General features: G+C 43.2%; 1 protein-coding gene across 3 annotated transcripts; it reads right to left on the bottom strand.

Annotated features, from left to right (window-relative positions):
* Positions 1-5,057: 5,057 nt before the first annotated feature.
* Positions 5,058-20,034, bottom strand: LOC139401966 (GTP-binding protein 1-like). Of its 3 annotated transcripts, none has more exons than XM_071145992.1 (16): positions 19,988-20,034; positions 19,674-19,734; positions 19,261-19,453; positions 18,311-18,422; positions 16,891-17,071; positions 16,497-16,680; positions 16,129-16,293; positions 15,854-15,977; positions 15,562-15,676; positions 13,647-13,791; positions 13,367-13,549; positions 12,913-13,048; positions 12,540-12,718; positions 12,203-12,328; positions 8,153-8,203; positions 5,058-7,818 (listed from the first exon to the last, which is right to left on the bottom strand). In XM_071145992.1, the coding sequence occupies exons 1-16, from the start codon at positions 20,004-20,006 to the stop codon at positions 7,690-7,692; spliced, it is 2,103 nt and encodes a 700-aa protein (XP_071002093.1). In that variant the 5' UTR covers positions 20,007-20,034; the 3' UTR covers positions 5,058-7,689. The 3 variants fall into 3 exon arrangements, with proteins under 3 accessions (XP_071002093.1, XP_071002095.1, XP_071002094.1); XM_071145994.1 differs by having other exon boundaries at positions 8,153-8,199; XM_071145993.1 differs by lacking the exon at positions 8,153-8,203.
* Between the last annotated feature and the right edge of the window lie 75 nt (positions 20,035-20,109).

Below are 20,109 nucleotides of genomic sequence, written 5' to 3'. Positions count from 1 at the left end.
ACCGCCCCAAAAGATTCTCATCAATAGGGCTGCAGTGGAGTAGGTTGAGAGCTTCAAGTTCCTTGGTGTCCACATCACCAACAAACTAGAATAGTCCAAACACACCAAGACGGTCGTGAAGTGGGTACGACAAAACCTATTCCCCCTCAGGAGACTGAAAAGATTTGGCATGGGTCCTCAGATCCTCAAAAGGTTCTATAGCTGCACCATCGAGAGCATGGTTGCACCACTCCCTGGTATGGCAACTGCTCAGCCTCCGACCGCAAGGCATTACAGACAGTAGTGCGTACAGCGCAGTACATCACTGGGGCCAACAGCAGCTTCTACCCTCAAGCCATTAGACTCCTGAACATCTAGTCAAATGGCTACCCAGACTATTTGCATTGCCAATCCCCCCTCCCCTCTCCACACCACTCTCTGTTGTCATTTGTGCATAGTCACTTTGATAACTCTACCTACATCTACATAAAACAAAATGCATGGTATTTTCAAATGCCAGGCATGTTACTAATCATGCCATTGCTAAATTGGCTGGACATACTATAGAGCAAGTTAAAGTGTATAAATATTTGGGTGTGTGGGTTGATGATAAGCTGAGCTTCACTGTGCATGTAGAGAACTTGATAAGGAAGCTCAAGCTGAGAATAGGTTTTTATTACCGACATAAGGCTTGTTTTTCTTTGGAGGCCAGGAAGGAGCTGGTACGATGTACATTACTGGGGGTTTTAGATTTTAGTGATGTTATATATATGCAGGCCTCAGCCACTACCCCGAGAGCACTTGATTCAGTGTATCATGCAGCCCTCAGGTTCATTACAAATCAAAAACGTCTAATACATCATCGTGATCTCTACCTGGCTGTTGGCTGGTCGTCATTGACCTTGCGTAGGCTTAATCTTACTTCTACCCCCTCCTTTTTCGAACATTCTGTTAAAAATCGCGCAACTTTTCAGCGTCCTGCTACTCATGCCAGGAATATAGTATATGCATATGATTAGTATGTGTGGATAGAAAACACTCTGAAGTTTCTAAAACGGGTTAAATCACGGCTGTGACTATAACAGATTGTGTGTTTCATTGAAAAACGCAAGAAAAACTGCTCTCTGAAAGCTAAAAATAATTTCCATAAGTCACTTTCATGGGTTGTTAAAAGAGGACAAAATGTAATATCGACCTGTATGCAATTCATACAAATTCCACACGATGTCGCCATTGTCGTCATTTTCAATTGAATTTTTTGTTGGAAAATCCAACTATCTGGCTTCCGTTTCTTCCAGTCTCCACCAGGACGCTGTAAATGTGGACATGGGCAGCCATTGATTTGCAGACGAGGAGCTATTGAATATACATCGCCCTGTAATCATTTTGATAGATTATAAACGTTTACTAATACCTAAAGTTGGATTACAAAAGGATTTCGAAGTGTTTTGTGAAAGTTTATCGTCGACTTTTTTAATTTTAAAAAATGACGCAGCGTTTAAAAACGATGTTTTTTTCTGAATGACACAGCTTCCATAGAAAGCTATTTTGGGTATATATGGACCAATTTAAACGAAAAAAAAGACCCAATAGTGATGTTTATGGGGCATATAGGAGTGCCGAGAAAGAAGCTCGTCAAAGGTAATGAATGTTTTATATTTTATTTCTGCGTTTTGTGCTGCGTCGGATAAGCAGAGTCTTTGTTTACGTCGCATTCATGCATTTTGAGGTGGTGCATGCTATCAGATAATAGCTTCTCATGCTTTCGCCGAAAAGCATTTTAAAAATCTGACTTGTTGGCTAGGTTCACAACGAGTGTAGCTTTAATTCAATACCCTGCTTGTGAATTTTGATCAAGGTTTGAGTTTTAACGAGTACATTTAGAATTTAGCGTAGCGCATTTGCATTTCCAGGTGCCTACTTGAGACATATGCGTCTCAAGTAGAATCAAGAAGTTAAACACTAGTATACACGGATTTGTAAGGCCATATTGGGTAAAATGCAATTTTATTGCTGTTCTTTTTTAGTCAGGTCGGTAAATAAATATCAATTATGGTCCCATTCTCATTTGCTTCTAACAGTACCAAACATTAGAACAGGTCATGGTAGAAGTAGTTTTATTTACTTAGCTCCGTGGTCCTGGAATTCTCTCCTGAACATTTTAAAATGTGATGATCTAGTTTCGTTGGTGGAGTTTAAACACTTGATCGATGTATATCATATATGTACAGTATACAGTGGGGCAAAAAATTATTTAGTCAGCCACCAATTGTGCAAGTTCTCCCTCTTAAAAAGATGAGAGAGGCCTGTAATTTTCATCATAGGTACACTTCAACTATGGTTCTGGTTGTGGTAGTGAGGTCTGGGGTCCTCTCACCATCCAAGAATTCAAAATCCAGAAAAGAGCCATTAAATTCTACAACCACCTAAAAGGAAGCGATTCACAAACCTTCCATAACAAAGCCATCACCTACAGAGAGATGAACCTGGAGAAGAGTCCCCTAAGCAAGCTGGTCCTGGGGCTCTGTTCACAAACACAAACAGAACCCACAGAGCCACAGGACAGCAGCACAATTAGACCCAACCAAATCATGAGAAAACAAAAAGATAAATACTTGACACATTGGAAAGAATTAACAAAAAAACAGAGCAAACTAGAATGCTATTTGGCCCTAAACAGAGAGAACACAGTGGCAGAATACCTGACCACTGTGACTGACCCAAACTTAAGGAAAGCTTCGACTATGTACAGACTCAGTGAGCATAGCCTTGTTATTGAGAAAGGCCGCCGTAGGCAGACATGGCTCTCAAGTGAAGATAGGTTATGTGCACACTGCTCACAAAATATGTGTGGGTGTGTGTGAGTGAGTGAATGAGTGAGTGAGTGAGAGAGAGACAGAGAGAGAGAGAGATTGCTCCGTCAGGTGTAGTGGAAGTGAAACAGAAGGTGTGACATCACAGTGAGAAGACTCCAGCCAAGGTGTTGAAGACTTCTTAATAAGCACAGGTGCTGCCAGCACTCTAATAACACCTGATGCTACTACAAGGGGGGAAATAACCATGTCTATATCCTAAATGACAACCTATTCCCTATGTAGTGCACTACTACTATGTGGTGCACTACTCCCAGATCATAGATATCCTAAATTACTAGAAGGGTTTATTATAATTATCAGATTGTACTAATGCCATGCACCTTTAAGGGGACATGAACTATCCCTTCATCCTACATGACACCCTATTCCCTGTGTAGTGCACTACTCTAATAACACATTTTGCTACTGTAACGGGACATGTCACCTAATCCTATGTAGCATTAAGACCTATCTGAGAACAGGTGCTACCAGCTAACCAATCCATTAACACTAATAGCTATATTGATGACACCCTTTTCCCTATGTAGGGCACTACTTTTGACCTGGAAGCAAATAAGGGCTTTTGTTACAGGCTTGGTAGGTTGTATAAAAAGTGAGATATGGTAAGGTCTGGTATGTTATATAAAAAGTGAGATATGGTAAGGTCTGGTAGGTTGTATAAAAAGTGAGATATGGTAAGGTCTGGTATGTTATATAAAAAGTGAGATATGGTAAGGTCTGGTATGTTGTATAAAAAGTGAGATATGGTAAGGTCTGGTAGGTTGTATAAAAAGTGAGATATGGTAAGGTCTGGTAGGTTGTATAAAAAGTGAGATATGGTAAGGTCTGGTAGGTCGTATAAAAAGTGAGATATGATAAGGTCTGGTAGGTTGTATAAAAAGTGAGATATGGTAAGGTCTGGTAGGTTGTATAAAAAGTGAGATATGGTAAGGTCTGGTAGGTTGTATAAAAAGTGAGATATGGTAAGGTCTGGTAGGTCGTATAAAAAGTGAGATATGATAAGGTCTGGTAGGTTGTATAAAAAGTGAGATATGGTAAGGTCTGGTAGGTTGTATAAAAAGTGAGATATGGTAAGGTCTGGTATGTTATATAAATTAACAGGATGAAGACAAAAAAAAAATACAACAGTAGTTACACATCTATTGTGTGACACACCTCACCACACACACACTTCAGTTGTATTTGAAACAGTGAGAACAAGGGGATGTGGCTTTGATATGATTGAATAAGGAGTTTATTCAGGCCACTGCAGATTTATTGTCTTCACATCAGATGCTTTATGAAGCCAATAATAACCGAACCGGATGCAGACAGAAATGTCCGTCCACGTTTGATTCAGAGTAGCAGGTCAATAATACTATTCCATAGTGAACCTCTTACCCTGTTTTCAAAGCTCAGCTTTCACCACTCCAGTATGAAATGGAACATCTCTCTTTAATGCAAAGCCATGGATCGATGAGTGATTTGTTGAACGGAGCAGCGAGCGGGCGCTTCAAGGTCGTGTTGTGCGTTTCAGTACTCTCTCACCCCACCTCTCCCGCTCCTACTCACTTTACTGTGTGACAGCGTTATTTGAAAAGGCCTCCCATTTACTCAAACGTGGACGGCAATTTCTGGCTGCATCCGGTTCGGTTATTATTGGCTTCATAAAGCATTTGATGTGAAGACAATAAATCTACAGTGGCCTGAATAAACTCCTTATTCAATCATATCAAAGCCACATCCCCTTGTTCTCACTGTTTCAAATACAACTGAAGTGTGTGTTTGTGTAGACAGTGTGTGTGTGTGTGTTTGTGTGGACAGTGTGTGTGTTTGTGTGGACAGTGTGTGTGTTTGAGTGATTGACTATCTGTATGCAGTGTACCTGGACACCTGCAAAACTCACGACTGAAGTCAGTGGTTTCTCGTTCCTCGTTTCACCTATAAAAGGAAAAGTAGGCCTCGTCCCTCAACCTTACAGCTCCCTCAGTGCTCTCTCTAAACCAAAGCCTAGACCTCTACCCGTATTCATAAAGCTTAGAGCAAGAGTGCTGATCTACGATCTGTTTGCCTTTTAGAGCACAATCATTAAGATTACATGGAAAGGTGGAGACCTGATCCTAGATCAGCACAAGCATCTGAAATGTGAACTGGCCCCTTATAGAAGTGCTGGTAGCCAGATGGTACACCCAGTATTGACAAAATATGACCACAACATGTTGATACTCTGAAACATCTTTATTTAAAAGGATTTACAACAAACTGGCACCACTGTGTTAAGTTAAAGGGCTTTCTTTTTCTTTCGGCACAACTTTCATTTTTGTACATAAGATGCAGACACAAAAATGTGTCACTCGGTCCATTCAAAAAGAAAATGTATACACTAATATTAGTTAAAAAAAATAAAATGGTTGTTGAATGTATTGAGATCAACATCCATCATAAAAGCAGAGAATAAGAAATAAAATTAGGTTACCTTTAGACCGGATCTAAGGTCAGTTGTTTCCCTCTCTAATACTAAAGGATAACATCTGTGATTGGTGTCATAGCTGAATCAGAATTAGTTAGGTAACATTGATAAATATGTTTTAATTTACTTTCAGAATATGCTTATGTGAGATAGTCACTTGGGGCCCAGAGAGGGGAGAGGTCAGGATTGTCTTCATATTTGAATGTGTCTAACTATTCCTAAACCATGTGAAGGGCTCCACCATCTCCAATCACTCCCTCCTTTTCCCATTGGGGGGAGGAGTATGGCAGTGTCTGGAACCATTGTATTACCCCTCTGATGTTGCCCTTCTCTTGACCTAGTATATGACCTAGAGGCTCACTCTCCTCCATGAGCTTGTCCAGGAGGGGGTGTATTTGAGATGGGAGTATCTAGAATTGACAATTGATATATGCCATTGGATGAGGTAATGTTTTGGTACTAGGAAGTACCAAGAACAAGAAGTAGAACCTTGTCTAAGAGACCAAACTGAACAATAATTTATAGCTAAATGCTATCTGGCTATGGGATACTCCTTTTTGTAAGTAACGGGCCTTTTGTGAAGTTCCTAATATCTGTGGTTTGTCACGTTGACTAGGGGGTGGATCTTTGCTATAAAAGATCTCAGTTGCCATTATGTTGACACTCTCAGAGAATTCATTTATAGACACTGAATTGATCTGAGAGTCACAGGGCTATGGTGAAGCTCATATTATTAAAAGATGACATTTAAGTATAACTCTGACTGGTGTGTGGTTTTTAACTCATCATTTAGTAATACAGGAAATTACCACGACATTGGATAAACTGATCCTAGATTTGTACTAAAGTGTAACTTCTGCCTGGTGGTAACAACCAATCCAAGCCTTCCACCACTGAAACCTGTCCCAATCCAAACCCAAAATAAAAATGCTCACACCAACTGATAAAACCATATCAAAGCTTAGAAAAAATAAATTTGAATCATATCAAGTATGGAAATGGATTAACCTAAAATCTTCAATCCCAAAAACCCTAGTTCCGCCAACAAATTTTATAGAAGGTGTGCATGACTAGAAACTGAATAAAACAACAAATCTTAAAACTACTATTCCGCCTGCGTTTTTGGGCTCAAACAATGTCCTTGAGAGGGTATGGAGGATAACATGGAAAACTTCTAAATCCTCCTGAAATACTTTTAAGCCGCATTAGCCTTCTTGGATTTTCCAAACCCTTTCATCTATGAAAGCCAAATAAATGATCCAACACAGAACACGCTACAAGGGTAGCGGAGCAACGATTCCCAAATCTATTGAAATTAATTATAGAACAGATATGCGGTCTGTGTTTTTCAGCACGCGTCAACATTTCTGACTGCAAAAGATGGACAGAACTTTGAACGAACTTTGCACCCATTTGAACAATGGAGAAATGAAGTGAGCTACAAGACCAAAATCCACTATTTAAAAACACAGCTTTCATCGTTTCCACTCAATGCTTTTTTTGGGCAGATATCTAAAAGGCACACATCTAAATGATAGGTTTTGTATACCAGGTTTTCCAAGGCCCAAATTAGTTGTTTTTCCTATTAAAATACAGCCAGGGCAAAAATAGAACAAAACATGACCTACAGTGAGTCCTGATCCAAATGTTTCAGAACCACTGTTTTATGTATAGTCAGATGGCAGTGTATGAGCCTAGTGAACATTGTCCTTGGGGTTGGTTAGGTAGGACTATCCCGTGTCTGAACTACACCTATCCTGTTCTATTAGATTGAATGGAGACCTTGGAGTACACTATTCCTCTCCTGTCTAAATAATGACGAATGGAATAACAAATATAAACCTTATGACTCCTATGCCATGTCCGGTTTGTTAGATTTCATCTAAACCTTGTGAACGACACCATTTATTTCCTGTTAGATTGAATCAGGAGTCAGTCATTATTACTGGATGACGACCCCTTAAGACAACAGATCTCAGTGCCTGAACACCATTCGTTTCCTGTCTACATAATGAATCTGTAATAAAAACCTTGTTCGTTTCTATTACTACACCGTGTCTGTTAGATTGAGTCAACTGCTTCTTTCTGCTATTTTCCAGGAGCCAGTTCAGTCGTTAGTTGCCATAGAAGCCATAGTGACTTTTAACGATGTTCTAGAACTACTCTGTAATGGTGATCTAACTGGGATGGACATGGTAAGCTGTGTCATTTAGGATTAACGCATGTTTCACTTCTCGTCCCCCTTTTCTTTGCTACATTCATTCCTTCTCCCCTAATTGGAACAAGAATGATTACAAAACCAGATGTAGAGGAGGAGATATAGAAGAGTGGATGTAGACGAGAGTAGCGAGAGAGGAAGGAGAGGAGATGGTGTGGGGGGGGGGGTTAGGCAGTGGTGCCCACTCCTGCTGCAGCTGGTGTGTGTTGTTGTGATGTTGGTGAGGCTGTGCTGTTCAGGGCTTTTCCTCGGTGTCTCTGACCCCCTCTCCTCCTGCCTCCACCTCCTGACTTGGGCTGGAGGAGAACAGTCACAACAGAACAAGTGTTACTAAATGTTAAGCCAAGCACACAATTTATGACCACCTCTAACTTTTAGAAACTTTTTTTACTTAAAAAAAAAAAAGAGAAATTCTCATTGAAAATTTAATTTAACTTTTTTTATTACACAACATTAGTTCAGGCTTAAACATCATTTTAATGTTTTCATTCAAGTAAATAACCTTTTCAGTACTTTTAGAAGTCGAAGTTCATGCTGCACAGGAAAACACTCTTTAGTGTTGGGATAAAGAAGTACTGCCATGACTTCCATTTAAGACAAACTGGTGTTTCCTTCCCTCGTTCCGTTTACCTGGTTCTCTTTGTTGCCGTCTTTACATAGCGTCTCCTCCTCCCCCACTGTCTGACGCAGACAGACAACCAGACAGACGAGGGAGAGAGAGTGAAGGAGAACGAAAGAGTGACGGATGGGCAAAGTGTTAAGGAGGGGACGGGGAGACAAGTTTAATGGACGGAGGTCAGGAAAGATGAGAGGAACGAGTGATGGGGCCGACGATAATGGAGGAGAGGAGTGAACGAAAGTGGGATGAGGAGGAAAAAAGATGTACCGGTAAGTGGAATGAAAATTGAGAGCGGCAGAGAGGGATATTGGCAGACGAGTGTGAGGGTCAAGGAAAGGGAGGACATTTTGAAAAGAGGGATTGTGAAAGACCGGGTGATGAACAATCATAAAAGCGCAGGATAAAGAAAGAGTGAAACGAGATGGAGGGGCATCGGAAGAGAGATTAGCCAGCATATTGGAAAAGAGAAGAAAGCTGCTGGTACGACACACACCAACCTGTCCAACTTTTAGAGTACAATACGCACACAGCATATTTTAGAGTACCATACGCACGCGCCAAATTGGGGTTACCCCCCCCCCCCCCCCCGCTGTTTGTGAGTCTGATCGCAAGTATAGAATTGTACCACATCAGGTCTATAAAAAGTGTGGAATACTCTTGACAGCATTCCATTTACACACATGGTAAAAGTCACTAACAATATCTGATTAGAAAGAACACAAAAGGACCATTATTCTTGGAGTAATTTTATTAAACAAATAACAAGTTGTTTAGGTACAAAATTTACAAATGTCTCATCCACAATAAAAAAAAATGACTGATATGAAAAATGTTTGAAGCAGAGCATGAAATAAACATGTTCTCCATAATTAAAAACGGAAAAGCTATGATAGGAAACAGCGAGTGAGAACAAATCTGTTCAGGAAGTCATTTCCTAGACAGATTTGCCTGGTAGCTAGCAGATTTAGCCTTACGCAGCAGGGCATCAGGGTAGACTTCTCTGTGGCAAACAGTTCTTCTGGCAATCATTGAAACCTTCTTGGTAACAATGGCACTCAGCATGTCTGTGGGGGCTGTGCCTTGGCAAAGTGGGTGGGGTTATATCTTTCCTGTCTGGCCTTGTCCGGGGGTGTCATCGGATGGGGCCACAGTGTCTCCTGACCCCTCCCGTCTCAGCCGCCAGTATTTATGCTGCAGTAGTTTATGTGTCGGGGGGCTAGGGTCAGTTTGTTATATCTGGAGTACTTCTGTCTTATCGGGTGTCCTGTGTGAATTTAAGTATGCTCTCTTTCTTTCTCTCGGAGGACCTGAGCCCTAGGACCATGCCTCAGGACTACCTGGCATGATGACTCCTTGCTGTCCCCAGTCCACCTGGCTGTGCTGCTGCTCCAGTTTCAATTGTTCTGCCTGCAGCTATGGAATCCTGACCTGTTCACCGGACGTGCTACCTGTCCCAGACCTGCTGTTTTCAACTATCTAGAGACAGCAGGAGCGGTAGAGAGACTCTTAATGATCGGCTATGAAAAGACAACTGACATTTACTCCTGAGGTGCTGACTTGCTGCACCCTCGACAACTGCTGTGATTATTATTATTTGACCATGCTGGTCATTTATGAAAATCTTGGCCATGTTCTGTTATAATCTCCACCCGGCACAGCCAGAAGAGGACTGGCCACCCCTCATAGCCTGGTTCCTCTAGGTTTCTTCCTAGGTTCTGGCCTTTCTAGGGAGTTTTTCCTAGCCACCGTGCTTCTACACCTGCGTTGCTTGGTCTTTCAATCACCCACGTGGGTATAACCAATGAGGAGATGGCACGTGGGTACCTGCTTCTATAAACCAATGAGGAGATGGGAGAGGCAGGACTTGAAGCGTGATCTGCATCAGAAATAGAAAGGAGTTCTATTTTAGCCCTTGGTAACACAGACGCTTGTTGACGAGGGCGAGCAGTGTGGGTGTAATAACTGAATAACAGGCCTCCTTGCTCGCATATGCTTTTTCAGTTCTGCCCACAAATTTTCTATAGGTTGAGGTCAGGGCTTTGTGATGGCCACTCCAATACCTTGACTTTGTTGTCCTTAAGCCATTTTGACACAACTTCGGAAGTATGCTTGGGGTCAATGTACATTTGGAAGACCCATTTGCGACCAAGCTTGAACTTCCTGACTGAGGTCTTGAGATGTTGCTTTCAAGTATCCACATAATTGTCCTACCTCGTGATGCCATCTATTTTCTGAAGTGCACCAGGCCATCTTTTAGCAAAGCACCCTCACAACATGATGCTGCCACTTCCGTGCTTCACGGTTTGGATGGTGTTCTTCGGCTTGCGAGCCTCCCCCTTTTTCCTACAATCATAACAATGGTCATTATGGCCAAACAGTTCTATTTTTATTTCAAAAAGTATGATCTTTGTCCCCATGTGCAGTAGCAAACCGTAGTCTGGCTTTTTTTTTAATGGCGGTTTTGGAGTAGTGGCTTCTTCCTTGCTGAGCAGCCTTTCAGGTTATGTTGATATAGGACTATTTTTACTGTGCGGTATGAGGGCTGCGTGGTCCCATGGTGTTTATACTTGCGTACAATTGTTTGTACAGATGAACGTGGTACCTTCAGTTTGGAAATTGCTCCCAAGGATGAACCAGACTTGTGGAGGTCTACAACAAAAAACATTGAGGTCTTGGCAGATTTCTTTTGATTTTCCAATGATGTCAAGCAAAGAGGCATTGAGTTTGAAGGTAGGCCTTGAAATACATCCACAGATACACCTCCAATTGACTCAAATGATGTCAATTAGCCTATCAGAAGCTTTTAAAGCCATGACATCATTTTCTGGAATTTTCCAAGCTGTTTAAAGACAGTCAACTTAGTGTATGTAAACTTCTGACCCACTGGAATTGTGATACAGTGAATTAAAAGTGAAACAATCTGTCTGTAAACAGTTGTTGGATGAATTGTGTCATGCAAAGTAGATGTTAACAAACTATAGTTTTGGCAAGTCGGTTAGGACAAGACATTTGTGGAGTGGTTGAAAAATAAGTTAATGACTCCAACCTAACCGTATGTAAACTTCTGACTTCAACTGTACATCCAATAACAATGTATTAATCTCCATGTCCGTTGACACAAACTCCGTACATGTCTGTGTGGTGCAGCTCGAGAATCAGGATGTTAGAGTCACTCAGTGGATGTATTTTTATTTCAAATTTAAAAAATAAAATTCAGGCCACTTTCATTTCTGTGTACTATTAACTCAGATCTCTTACATGGACAGAGAATGCTGTATGTTGGCAGGTCTGCACACACACACCATTCAGTCACTCAACACACAATGCAGAGTTTAACTTTCCTCCTACTCTTCTAGCAAGTCATTTTTTGACCTCTTACTTCAGGATGTTCTCTAACCCCCTCCCTTAGTTAGAAATAGTTTGTGTAGAACAGATGATTGTCTGACATGTAGAATTGGGAATTACATCTCTGTCCAAGACCCTCCCTCCTCCAGGTGTTGTTTCTAAGCCTCGGCCTCCAGGTAGCTGAGCAGTAGCTGTCCTGTGTCGTGGCTGTACACAAGTGTTCTGTCTAAGCCCCTCCTTCATGTCTAATGCTGCATTCATAACCAAGTGGGAAGGCGTTAATTGCCAGTTGTGAAGTCGTGAATACCAGTTGGATGCATTCACGTGCTTTGAACTTGTTGAGAAAAGCTGATTGGCTAATGGCCAACAAGCTGCATCCACCATAATCTTGCTTGTAAACCAAGTCATATTAAAAAAAACATATTCATAGATAAACTATTTTTATAAATAATGTTTTGCTGTTGCCTTTAACTGACAAAAATGCTGTTATAGGTCATTTCCTTAGTAGGTGACAGAGGTCAGGATGTGGGAGAAGTCAGAGCTCAGGGATGATAGATGAGTTTCCCCACTAGTAATTACCAGTAGGAGGGTCGTTCAAGTGGATCTTTCCCAGTCCTATGTGGTAAATACCACCTTCCATCTTGGTTATGAACGCAGGGTAGTCCCTTTCTTAACCAGTTGTTCAGTCTAAGCCCCTCCCTACCCCGGTAGCTCACCGGTAGCTGTCCTGCGCTGGGGCTGTCAGGCCGCGGTGCCGATCCTGCCTCCTCATTGGCTGACGTGGTGCCCTTCTTAGTGGACTGCATCTTGGCCTGCTGGGCCTTGGTGACTGACTGGAGCAGCTGGAGAGACACACGTACAGGTGGAGTTAGTTAGGAGGTAGTCTGGGACGCTTTAGAATAAAGGTATAAGCCCTTCATAACACTTGACCCCACACACACACGACAAAGCTGGTGAAGAGACAGTGAGTTATTGTAACATTGTGAAATGTTTCTAAGGGGGTTTAATGCTCCATGACCTTTTATAAACGTATGACCATTCATAACCCCAGACCTTGGTGATGGTGCCCACAGCCTTGGTGCGTCCCTCTCTGAACACCAGTCTCTGGTCTGTGTGGAGGTACTCGGGGGTCTTGATGAATCTGAAGTGGACTGAGGCCTTGTCCCCGGTACGTAGACAGTCTCTGTTCATGGTCAGAATGGTGGCTGTCTGTCTGATGCTGCCACAGTGCACTGAGGGAGAGAAAGTCAGAAAAATAACTATTGACATACCAGTGGCATAGCAACTGGACGGGTCCCATTTTTGTGTGATTGTGTGACAAGACAAAGGCCTAATATGAATATAGCTGAAACTTTAATGCTAAATTGAGCATCGCCACAGTATACAAGCAACCATGAACACACCCACACGTTTGAAAGCCGCTCACCCATAGCCTGGTATCGTGGGGATATGGTGGTGGGGTGGTGCAGGACCAGTATCTCAGCCATGAACTCCCAGGTAGCCTGAGGTGTTAGTCTGGGAGAGATCATCACCATCCCCTTCCTGATGGAGGAACGCTTGATCTGGAGGAGAAGAAAGAGGGAGGGGGGTGAAAAAGGGGCCGGAGAGGGGAAGAGGAGAGAAACATTAGGACAGACTGTCAGAAATGTGCTGATTGAGGATGTTTTTTCCCAATGGGAGTCATCCATTAATGGATTATGGAGAGAATTTTCTGGAGAAAAACAAATGGTCCATCTTTTTACATCTGCAACTTATTTGAAAGTTGCTGACTTCATCTTTTGACACAAAAGCAGACAATTTATGAATGCATGTACCACTTCATCTGTGTTATTGTGTCTCTGTGTGGTTGTAGCCTTACAATCAGACGCGTAAAAACACACCTTTTTGAGCGCGAAGGAGGCGGTCTGTCCTCCCCGGACCTCTTTGACAGGCATCCTCTTGCGGTGGATAGATTTGACAGCGATGGAGAGGAAACTGCCCAGGGGGTCTGGGCCGAGCAGCAGCGTGTCATTCAGTCGTATCAATCCACGTAAAGTAGTGCCGGACACTACTGTGCCCACACCCTGAGGACAGATAGGAGACGTCAATACAACACAGCTTGTTAAATGATTAGTGTGTGTGTGTGGTGCTGATGGTTGTGTGTGTGTGGTGTGTACTAACCGGTACTGAGTAGGTGTCATCGATCTGGAACTCGGCAGGCTCATCTTCTCTATAGGAGGTTTTAGAAGACAGTAGGTTGAGGAACATCTTCAGAAGATCCATGTTGTCTCCTGTCACATTGGAGACCTGGAAGATTGGACACATCCTAGGGGGAGAGACACAGAGAGAGAGAGAGGGGAGGAGGGAGAAGAGAAAGGAAAGAGTGGAGGATTAAGACAACATACGTTACCCATAAATCAATTCAAATGTTATTGGTCACATACAAAAAAAAAATCAGATCGTTATTGCGGGTGTAGCGAAATGCTTGTGTTCCTAGCGTCAACAGTGCAGTAGTATCTAACAATTCACAACATTACACACAAACCTCAAAATAAAAGAATGGAATTAAGAAATATATAAATATTAGGATGAGCAATGTCAGAGTGGCATTGACAAGAATACAGTATATTAACATATGAAATGGGTACAACATTATGTAAACATTAACATGACCAGTGATTCCATGTCTATGTGTATAGGGCAGCAGCCTCTAAGGTGCAGGGTTGAGTAACCGGGTGGTAGCCAGCTAGTGACAGTGACGAAGTTCAGGAAAGATCTTTTTGGCCTTCCTGTGACATCGGGTGCTGTAGGTGTCCTGAGAGCAGGCAGTGGTTCCCCAGTGACGCGTTGGGCAGACCGCACCACCCTATGGAGAGCTCTGCGGTTGCAGGCAGTGCAGCTGTGAGGTTCTTAGGGGACAAGCCACAATTCTTCAGCTTCCTATGTTTGAAGAGGTGCTGTTACAATGCCTTCGCCACACTATCTGTGTGGGTGGACCATTTCAGATTGTCAGTGATGAGTACGCTAAGGAACCGAGGACAGAGAGCAGGGAGAGCTTTTCACCTTCTCCAATGCATTCCTGTTGATGTGGATGGGAGGTGTGCTCCCTGTCTCCTGAAGACCACGATCAGCTCCTTTGTTTTGTTGACGTTGAGGTGATTTCCCTAGGACCACTCCGCCAGGGCCCTCACCTCCTCCTCATGAAACATACACCTCCGCCTTTCTTCTTCTAGGAGAGTTCCTTATTCCCATCTGCGTGATGTGCCTAGAACCCAGCTGGCTGTATGGACAGGGACAGTCTATATGGAGAGCCATGATTCCATGAAACAGAGTATGTTACCGTCCCTGAGCTCATCTACTTTATTGTCCAGGGACTGAACATTAGCGAGTAACATACAGTCCCTGAGCTCATCTACTTTATTGTCCAGGGACTGAACATTAGCGAGTAACATACAGTCCCTGAGCTCATCTACTTTATTGTCCAGGGACTGAACATTAGCGAGTAACATACAGTCCCTGAGCTCATCTACTTTATTGTCCAGGGACTGAACATTAGCGAGTAACATACAGTCCCTGAGCTCATCTACTTTATTGTCCAGGGACTGAACATTAGCGAGTAACATACAGTCCCTGAGCTCATCTACTTTATTGTCCAGGGACTGAACATTAGCGAGTAATATACTCGGAGTCGGTGGATGGTGTGCACGCCTCCCGTGTTAGAATATAGAAGTCCACTCCAAACACCTCTTCTGCCCGGTGATGTTTTGGAGCAGCCTCTGGGATACATTTAGTTGCCTTGGGGGTTGCAAACAAAGGATGCAATTCAGAAAAGTCTCATTTCTGTTTGGGTCGCTGGGGAGTTACCGCCGCTCTGATATCCAAAAGTTGTCTGGCTGTATGTAATAACACAAAAAACATTCTGGGCCAATATCGTAAGAAATAACACACATCCCAACAAAAATACTGCAAATTTGCTTAGGAGCTAGAAGCAGAGCTGCCATGCCTGTCGGCGCCATCTTACACACAAACTGTTCAGATGAAATGAGGAAAAGGACCACCAAAACCACAAGGAAACTGTTAATTCAGTGCTATTTACCTCTCTGAGCTGAAGTTGGATGCAGTGACGATAACGTCATCTTTGTTTTGAACCAGTACGGGGATCTTTCTACATCCTGGGGACTTCAGTAACCTCTGTAACAGATGCAGTGTCTCTGGGAAATACACACACAATTATTAACACACATTGTGTGTGTTCATTTGTTAAACAAACAGACTAACGGGGAGGAACTGGTGCTTTCCAAAAAAAATTAAAAAAGAAGTTACATTTCACTACGATTATCATGTTTTAATGATCTGAACAGGGCCAGGTTCCACAGTCCATCTCTCACCTGCTAGGATGTTGGCTGGACACATGTCTATCTTGGTGACCACTACAAAGACTGGTACATTCAGGGCTAGAGCCAAACCTAGATGCTCCTTGGTCATCCCTACAATACCTGCATTACTGCCCACCTAGAGAGAGAGAGGAAAGGAAGGAGAGAGATGTAGAAGAGTGAACGAGAGAAAGAGGATGAGCAAAGTCACTGACACAGTAAATGTCTGTGGTGATAAGCAACTGACCATGTGTGAGCGAAAACACAAACACACCACCCCCGTCTCTCACCATGAGCATACAGAAGTCTGGTAGGTGTCCGGTCATTCCAAACACAGTGGTTTTCAGGTACTTCTCGTGGCCGGCCAGATCTATGAAGGTGATGACCTTAGAGGACCTCTCACAGATCTTAGTCCAGTCCAGACTGCCCCCGTGATTATCTGGCTTATTCACCACCTAGGAGCAGAGACCGAGAGAGGTTGGTTTAAATCAGAGTGCTGGACAACACGCTAGGGTCAAAATGGACCCGGCTCTAAGTCAGCTTTGTTTACGTTTTGAATACTGCTGGTCCTGTCACTCTCCGTCTCCTGCCTATGTCATCCGTATCTAACTTAAATGTCCTTAGAGACTCCTAAGTCAACCCCAAGTCATTATCTTACATGTCCCTCCTGGTCGAAGCCCAGGATGTCGTTCCCCACACTGCTGGTCCTGCCGCTCTCCATCTCATGTTTGTGTCGGAAGAGTTTCTGCCTGGCGAACCCCCTGCCGTTGTCCAGCTCCCCGTGGGTCAACACCCCCAGCAGGGTGCTCTTACCGGCATCCACGTTACCCACCACCGCCACCCTGTATGGGAAGGGGAGAGAGAAGTTAAAGGACAGAGAGCTGTTATGTGCAACACCAAATGTTGCAGAACACTGATCCTGACAGCAAACCAACTTCTTCTCCCTCTGAGACCTAATAATAAATTGACGAATGTCCCCCCCTCCTGGCATCCCATTCTCCCTCTCTCGACTTGTCGGGCGGATGAGGTCGTCTTTAACTCCCCACCCTCACCTCACTTCCAGGAAGTCCTCCTCTCCGACCCGTCGGCGGATGAGGTAGTCTCGTACTTTCCCCCCTGCGTCGCTACGTTCTCTCAGCAGGATCATGTCTGCCTCTATCTGCTCACACAGGGATTGAACCGTGGCCACTGACGCCTCCATGTCCCCCTCGTCCAGACCATAGTCACCTCCGTCTGATGAAGAAACGGGGGGAAGCAGGAGAGAGGGTGGATGTAAGGAGATAGAAAGTCACACTAACCACACGGCCCATTACTCTGAGAACGCCCATGCTGTGTCTTTACCCAGACATAAGGCCTTAATTACAGGGCACTTGACTGCATTCCCAGTTTACATCAGGTAATGTAGCTATAGTAGTTCCATTAAAGTTTGGGCAAATTAAAGGAACAATGGAGCAGAAGCTGAGAAGGTGGAGGCTTGTCGTTTTGCCAACTGACCATTAAAGGGTTAAATCAAGATAAACAAGTTAGCTAGTGTTTCTCAGACTTAACTGGCTAAGGATGTTACATACACCGATATGCCTTGGTTCCCAATTCAAGTGTTTAAGATACAAGTACATCGCTCAGTGGACTCCAGACCGATACAAGTACATCGCTCAGTGGACTCCAGACCGATCCAAATGTAGCATGCATCGGTAAAGAAAAACCATTAAAACATTTTGTTGTTGTTGCTTATAATACACTTATAATACATAATACGAAAATACCTCTTATATTGTGACAACTGATGCACCCTCTCTGTGTTGAACTGCATGTAGGTTCAACTAACCCCAGGCCAACTAACCCCAGGCAATACGAGTAGCCTAGTCAACCTGCGCACGAGTAGCCTAGTCAACCTGCGCACGAGTAGCCTAGTCAACCTGCGCACGAGTAGCCTAGTCAACCTGCGCACGAGTAGCCTAGTCAACCTGCGCACAAGTAGCCTAGTCAACCTGCGCACGAGTAGCCTAGTCAACCTGCGCACGAGTAGCCTAGTCAACCTGCGCACGAGTAGCCTAGTCAACCTGCGCACGAGTAGCCTAGTCAACCTGCGCACGAGTAGCCTAGTCAACCTGCGCACGAGTAGCCTAGTCAACCTGCGCACGAGTAGCCTAGTCAACCTGCGCACGAGTAGCCTAGTCAACCTGCGCACGAGTAGCCTAGTCAACCTGCGCACGAGTAGCCTAGTCAACCTGCGCACGAGTAGCCTAGTCAACCTGCAATCTGGGACCAGCCTGACTGGTCTCAGATCTGTTTGTGTTTAAACAACTGACAAAAAGCACAACTGATCTGGGACATCAGGTCTGTGTTCTGTAAGGGGGTCACCATTGATCTGTGTTTATTGGAGATGTTTACACATGAGCACCATGTGTTCTGTTGTGTGGTTTAGGTATATGGCCCGGATATAAGGTAGGAAAGTAGGTTATCCCTTCTCACCTGAGCCCACTCCCACCACATAAATGGTCTCCCCACATCCTTCATCCATCCTCTCTCGGAGTTGCCGTAGTAACGAGTCATACTGTTCTCCTGTGGGGCTGACCAGAGTCAGCTAGGAAAGAGAGAAAATATATGTTTAGGTTCATTCACTGGTGTTATGGTTGTTTGATAATTGACAGAAACTTAGATAAGTGTTTACAACAACATTTTATTGTAAACTGGACTCTGTGATACATCTAAATTTACAATGTAAATAAAATAAAAAAACATTACAGTTTATGTCCAGTAGAGGACAGGGCAGAATAACACTACCAAAACAAAGTAAGAACGGCCAGACAGACAGCATTCAAATATTGAAGCAAGTAGCTAGAAGCTAGGCCTGGGTCGTTTGTTGACGTTACAATGACGTAGCCTAGTTTCTGGCAAGCCTGACCAGGTTGTAAATGTGCACATGCATGATGATTCATGCAATTATGAACATACTGATGTTTAATCCACACTTTATTATTTGAAATAAATTATATTTGCAAGATAAATACAGGTTTCAGGCCTGACTCCAATAATCAACTAATAATGGTCTTCAGTTTAGAATAAAACTAGTTTAAATCAGCTGTGTTTGCTAGGGGTGGAGGAAAGTGTGACACCAAATCAGGCCCCCGAGGACTGGATGATCTGGTCAAATCATCCTTGGTTCTTTCGCCAACTGTTGTGTCTACACAGAGTGGCACCTATATACGTGTCATTCATTCACCATTGCATGTTTTGGTGGGTACTGGTCACTCGAAAAGATACATGTCCGGTCATACTTCAACCATATTAAATGTCATTATAAAATTGTCATTTTCATAAAAAAAATAGCAACATATTTTTGTTAAAGCTGATGTAAAATTGAAATCTACGCATGCATATGCCATGTAGCTAGCTTTAGCTGAGTCGAGAGCAGGGCCTACCTTGCTAGTAAAGTCTAAATGATCCTCGGACTCGCCGTTAACATTCTCTCCGTCTTCGAAGCACTCTGTCCCTGAAAGGTCATCCCCACAGTCCGGTGCGAATATAGAAACTGGTACTACTGATTCCTCTTTCGGTAATGTCCCCGGGCTTAGCCCTGGCTCTATTGCTGCCAACGACGCCATCTCCCCAAACCTTCAGAAAAAGTAATTAAATTGCAAACTGCTAGCATAACATAGCTAAGCTAACATTAGCTCACAAATCAAGCTTGCTACTGACACCAACATATTATGATGCAATGCATGCAACAATTGTGTACAGCAACTGCTTACGGTTTAAATTAGGCTAAAACGTTCTTTACGTAGCAATTCATGTTGTATTAGTAATGTTAAGTAAACATATAAATTCCACATACCAGAAGTAGCAGTGTACATAGAAGGTTTGCTTTAGGTAGCCTATATGAGTGTGGCCCGCCCCTATGTTAAATACAGAAACAGGATTGGCTACCCTCCGTTCTTGAACGTTGACAGGTGTTCAACACAGAATGGAATTATTTCACTGAAACAGAAAATCAATACATTTTTCGCTTAGAGTTTTGACTCTCTTTCAATGAGTCATATGCACACGTAATATAGTGTGTGCACGATTATAGAAACGCCTTACAGCAAATATTTGAATAAAGTATTATAATACTGTATGGTAAGTAATGTGTGTAGTAACTATATTTACCACTAGATCGCAGTTTCATTGGTCAAAATACAGTGCATGGACACCTACATTGACTGTACTCGAAAGGATCAAATGAATCACTAAAATGTCCAGTTTTGTTGTGTAAGACTCAGAAACACCCT

The sequence above is a fragment of the Oncorhynchus clarkii genome, unplaced genomic scaffold (assembly GCF_045791955.1).
Source record: "Oncorhynchus clarkii lewisi isolate Uvic-CL-2024 unplaced genomic scaffold, UVic_Ocla_1.0 unplaced_contig_14137_pilon_pilon, whole genome shotgun sequence".
Classification (NCBI taxonomy): domain Eukaryota; kingdom Metazoa; phylum Chordata; class Actinopteri; order Salmoniformes; family Salmonidae; genus Oncorhynchus; species Oncorhynchus clarkii.
Note: the sequence above shows the minus strand (reverse complement) of the source record. Positions and strands in the feature narration are given on the sequence as shown.

Excerpts from the sequence above, each read along its gene's own strand:
- LOC139401966 (XM_071145992.1), bottom strand. Across the intron at positions 16,294-16,496 it reads GCTTCGACCAGGAGGGACAT|GTGGTGAATAAGCCAGATAA; the intron begins GTAAGATAATGA and ends CTCTGCTCCTAG. Across the intron at positions 12,329-12,539 it reads CTGTGGGCACCATCACCAAG|CTGCTCCAGTCAGTCACCAA; the intron begins GTCTGGGGTTAT and ends GTGTCTCTCCAG.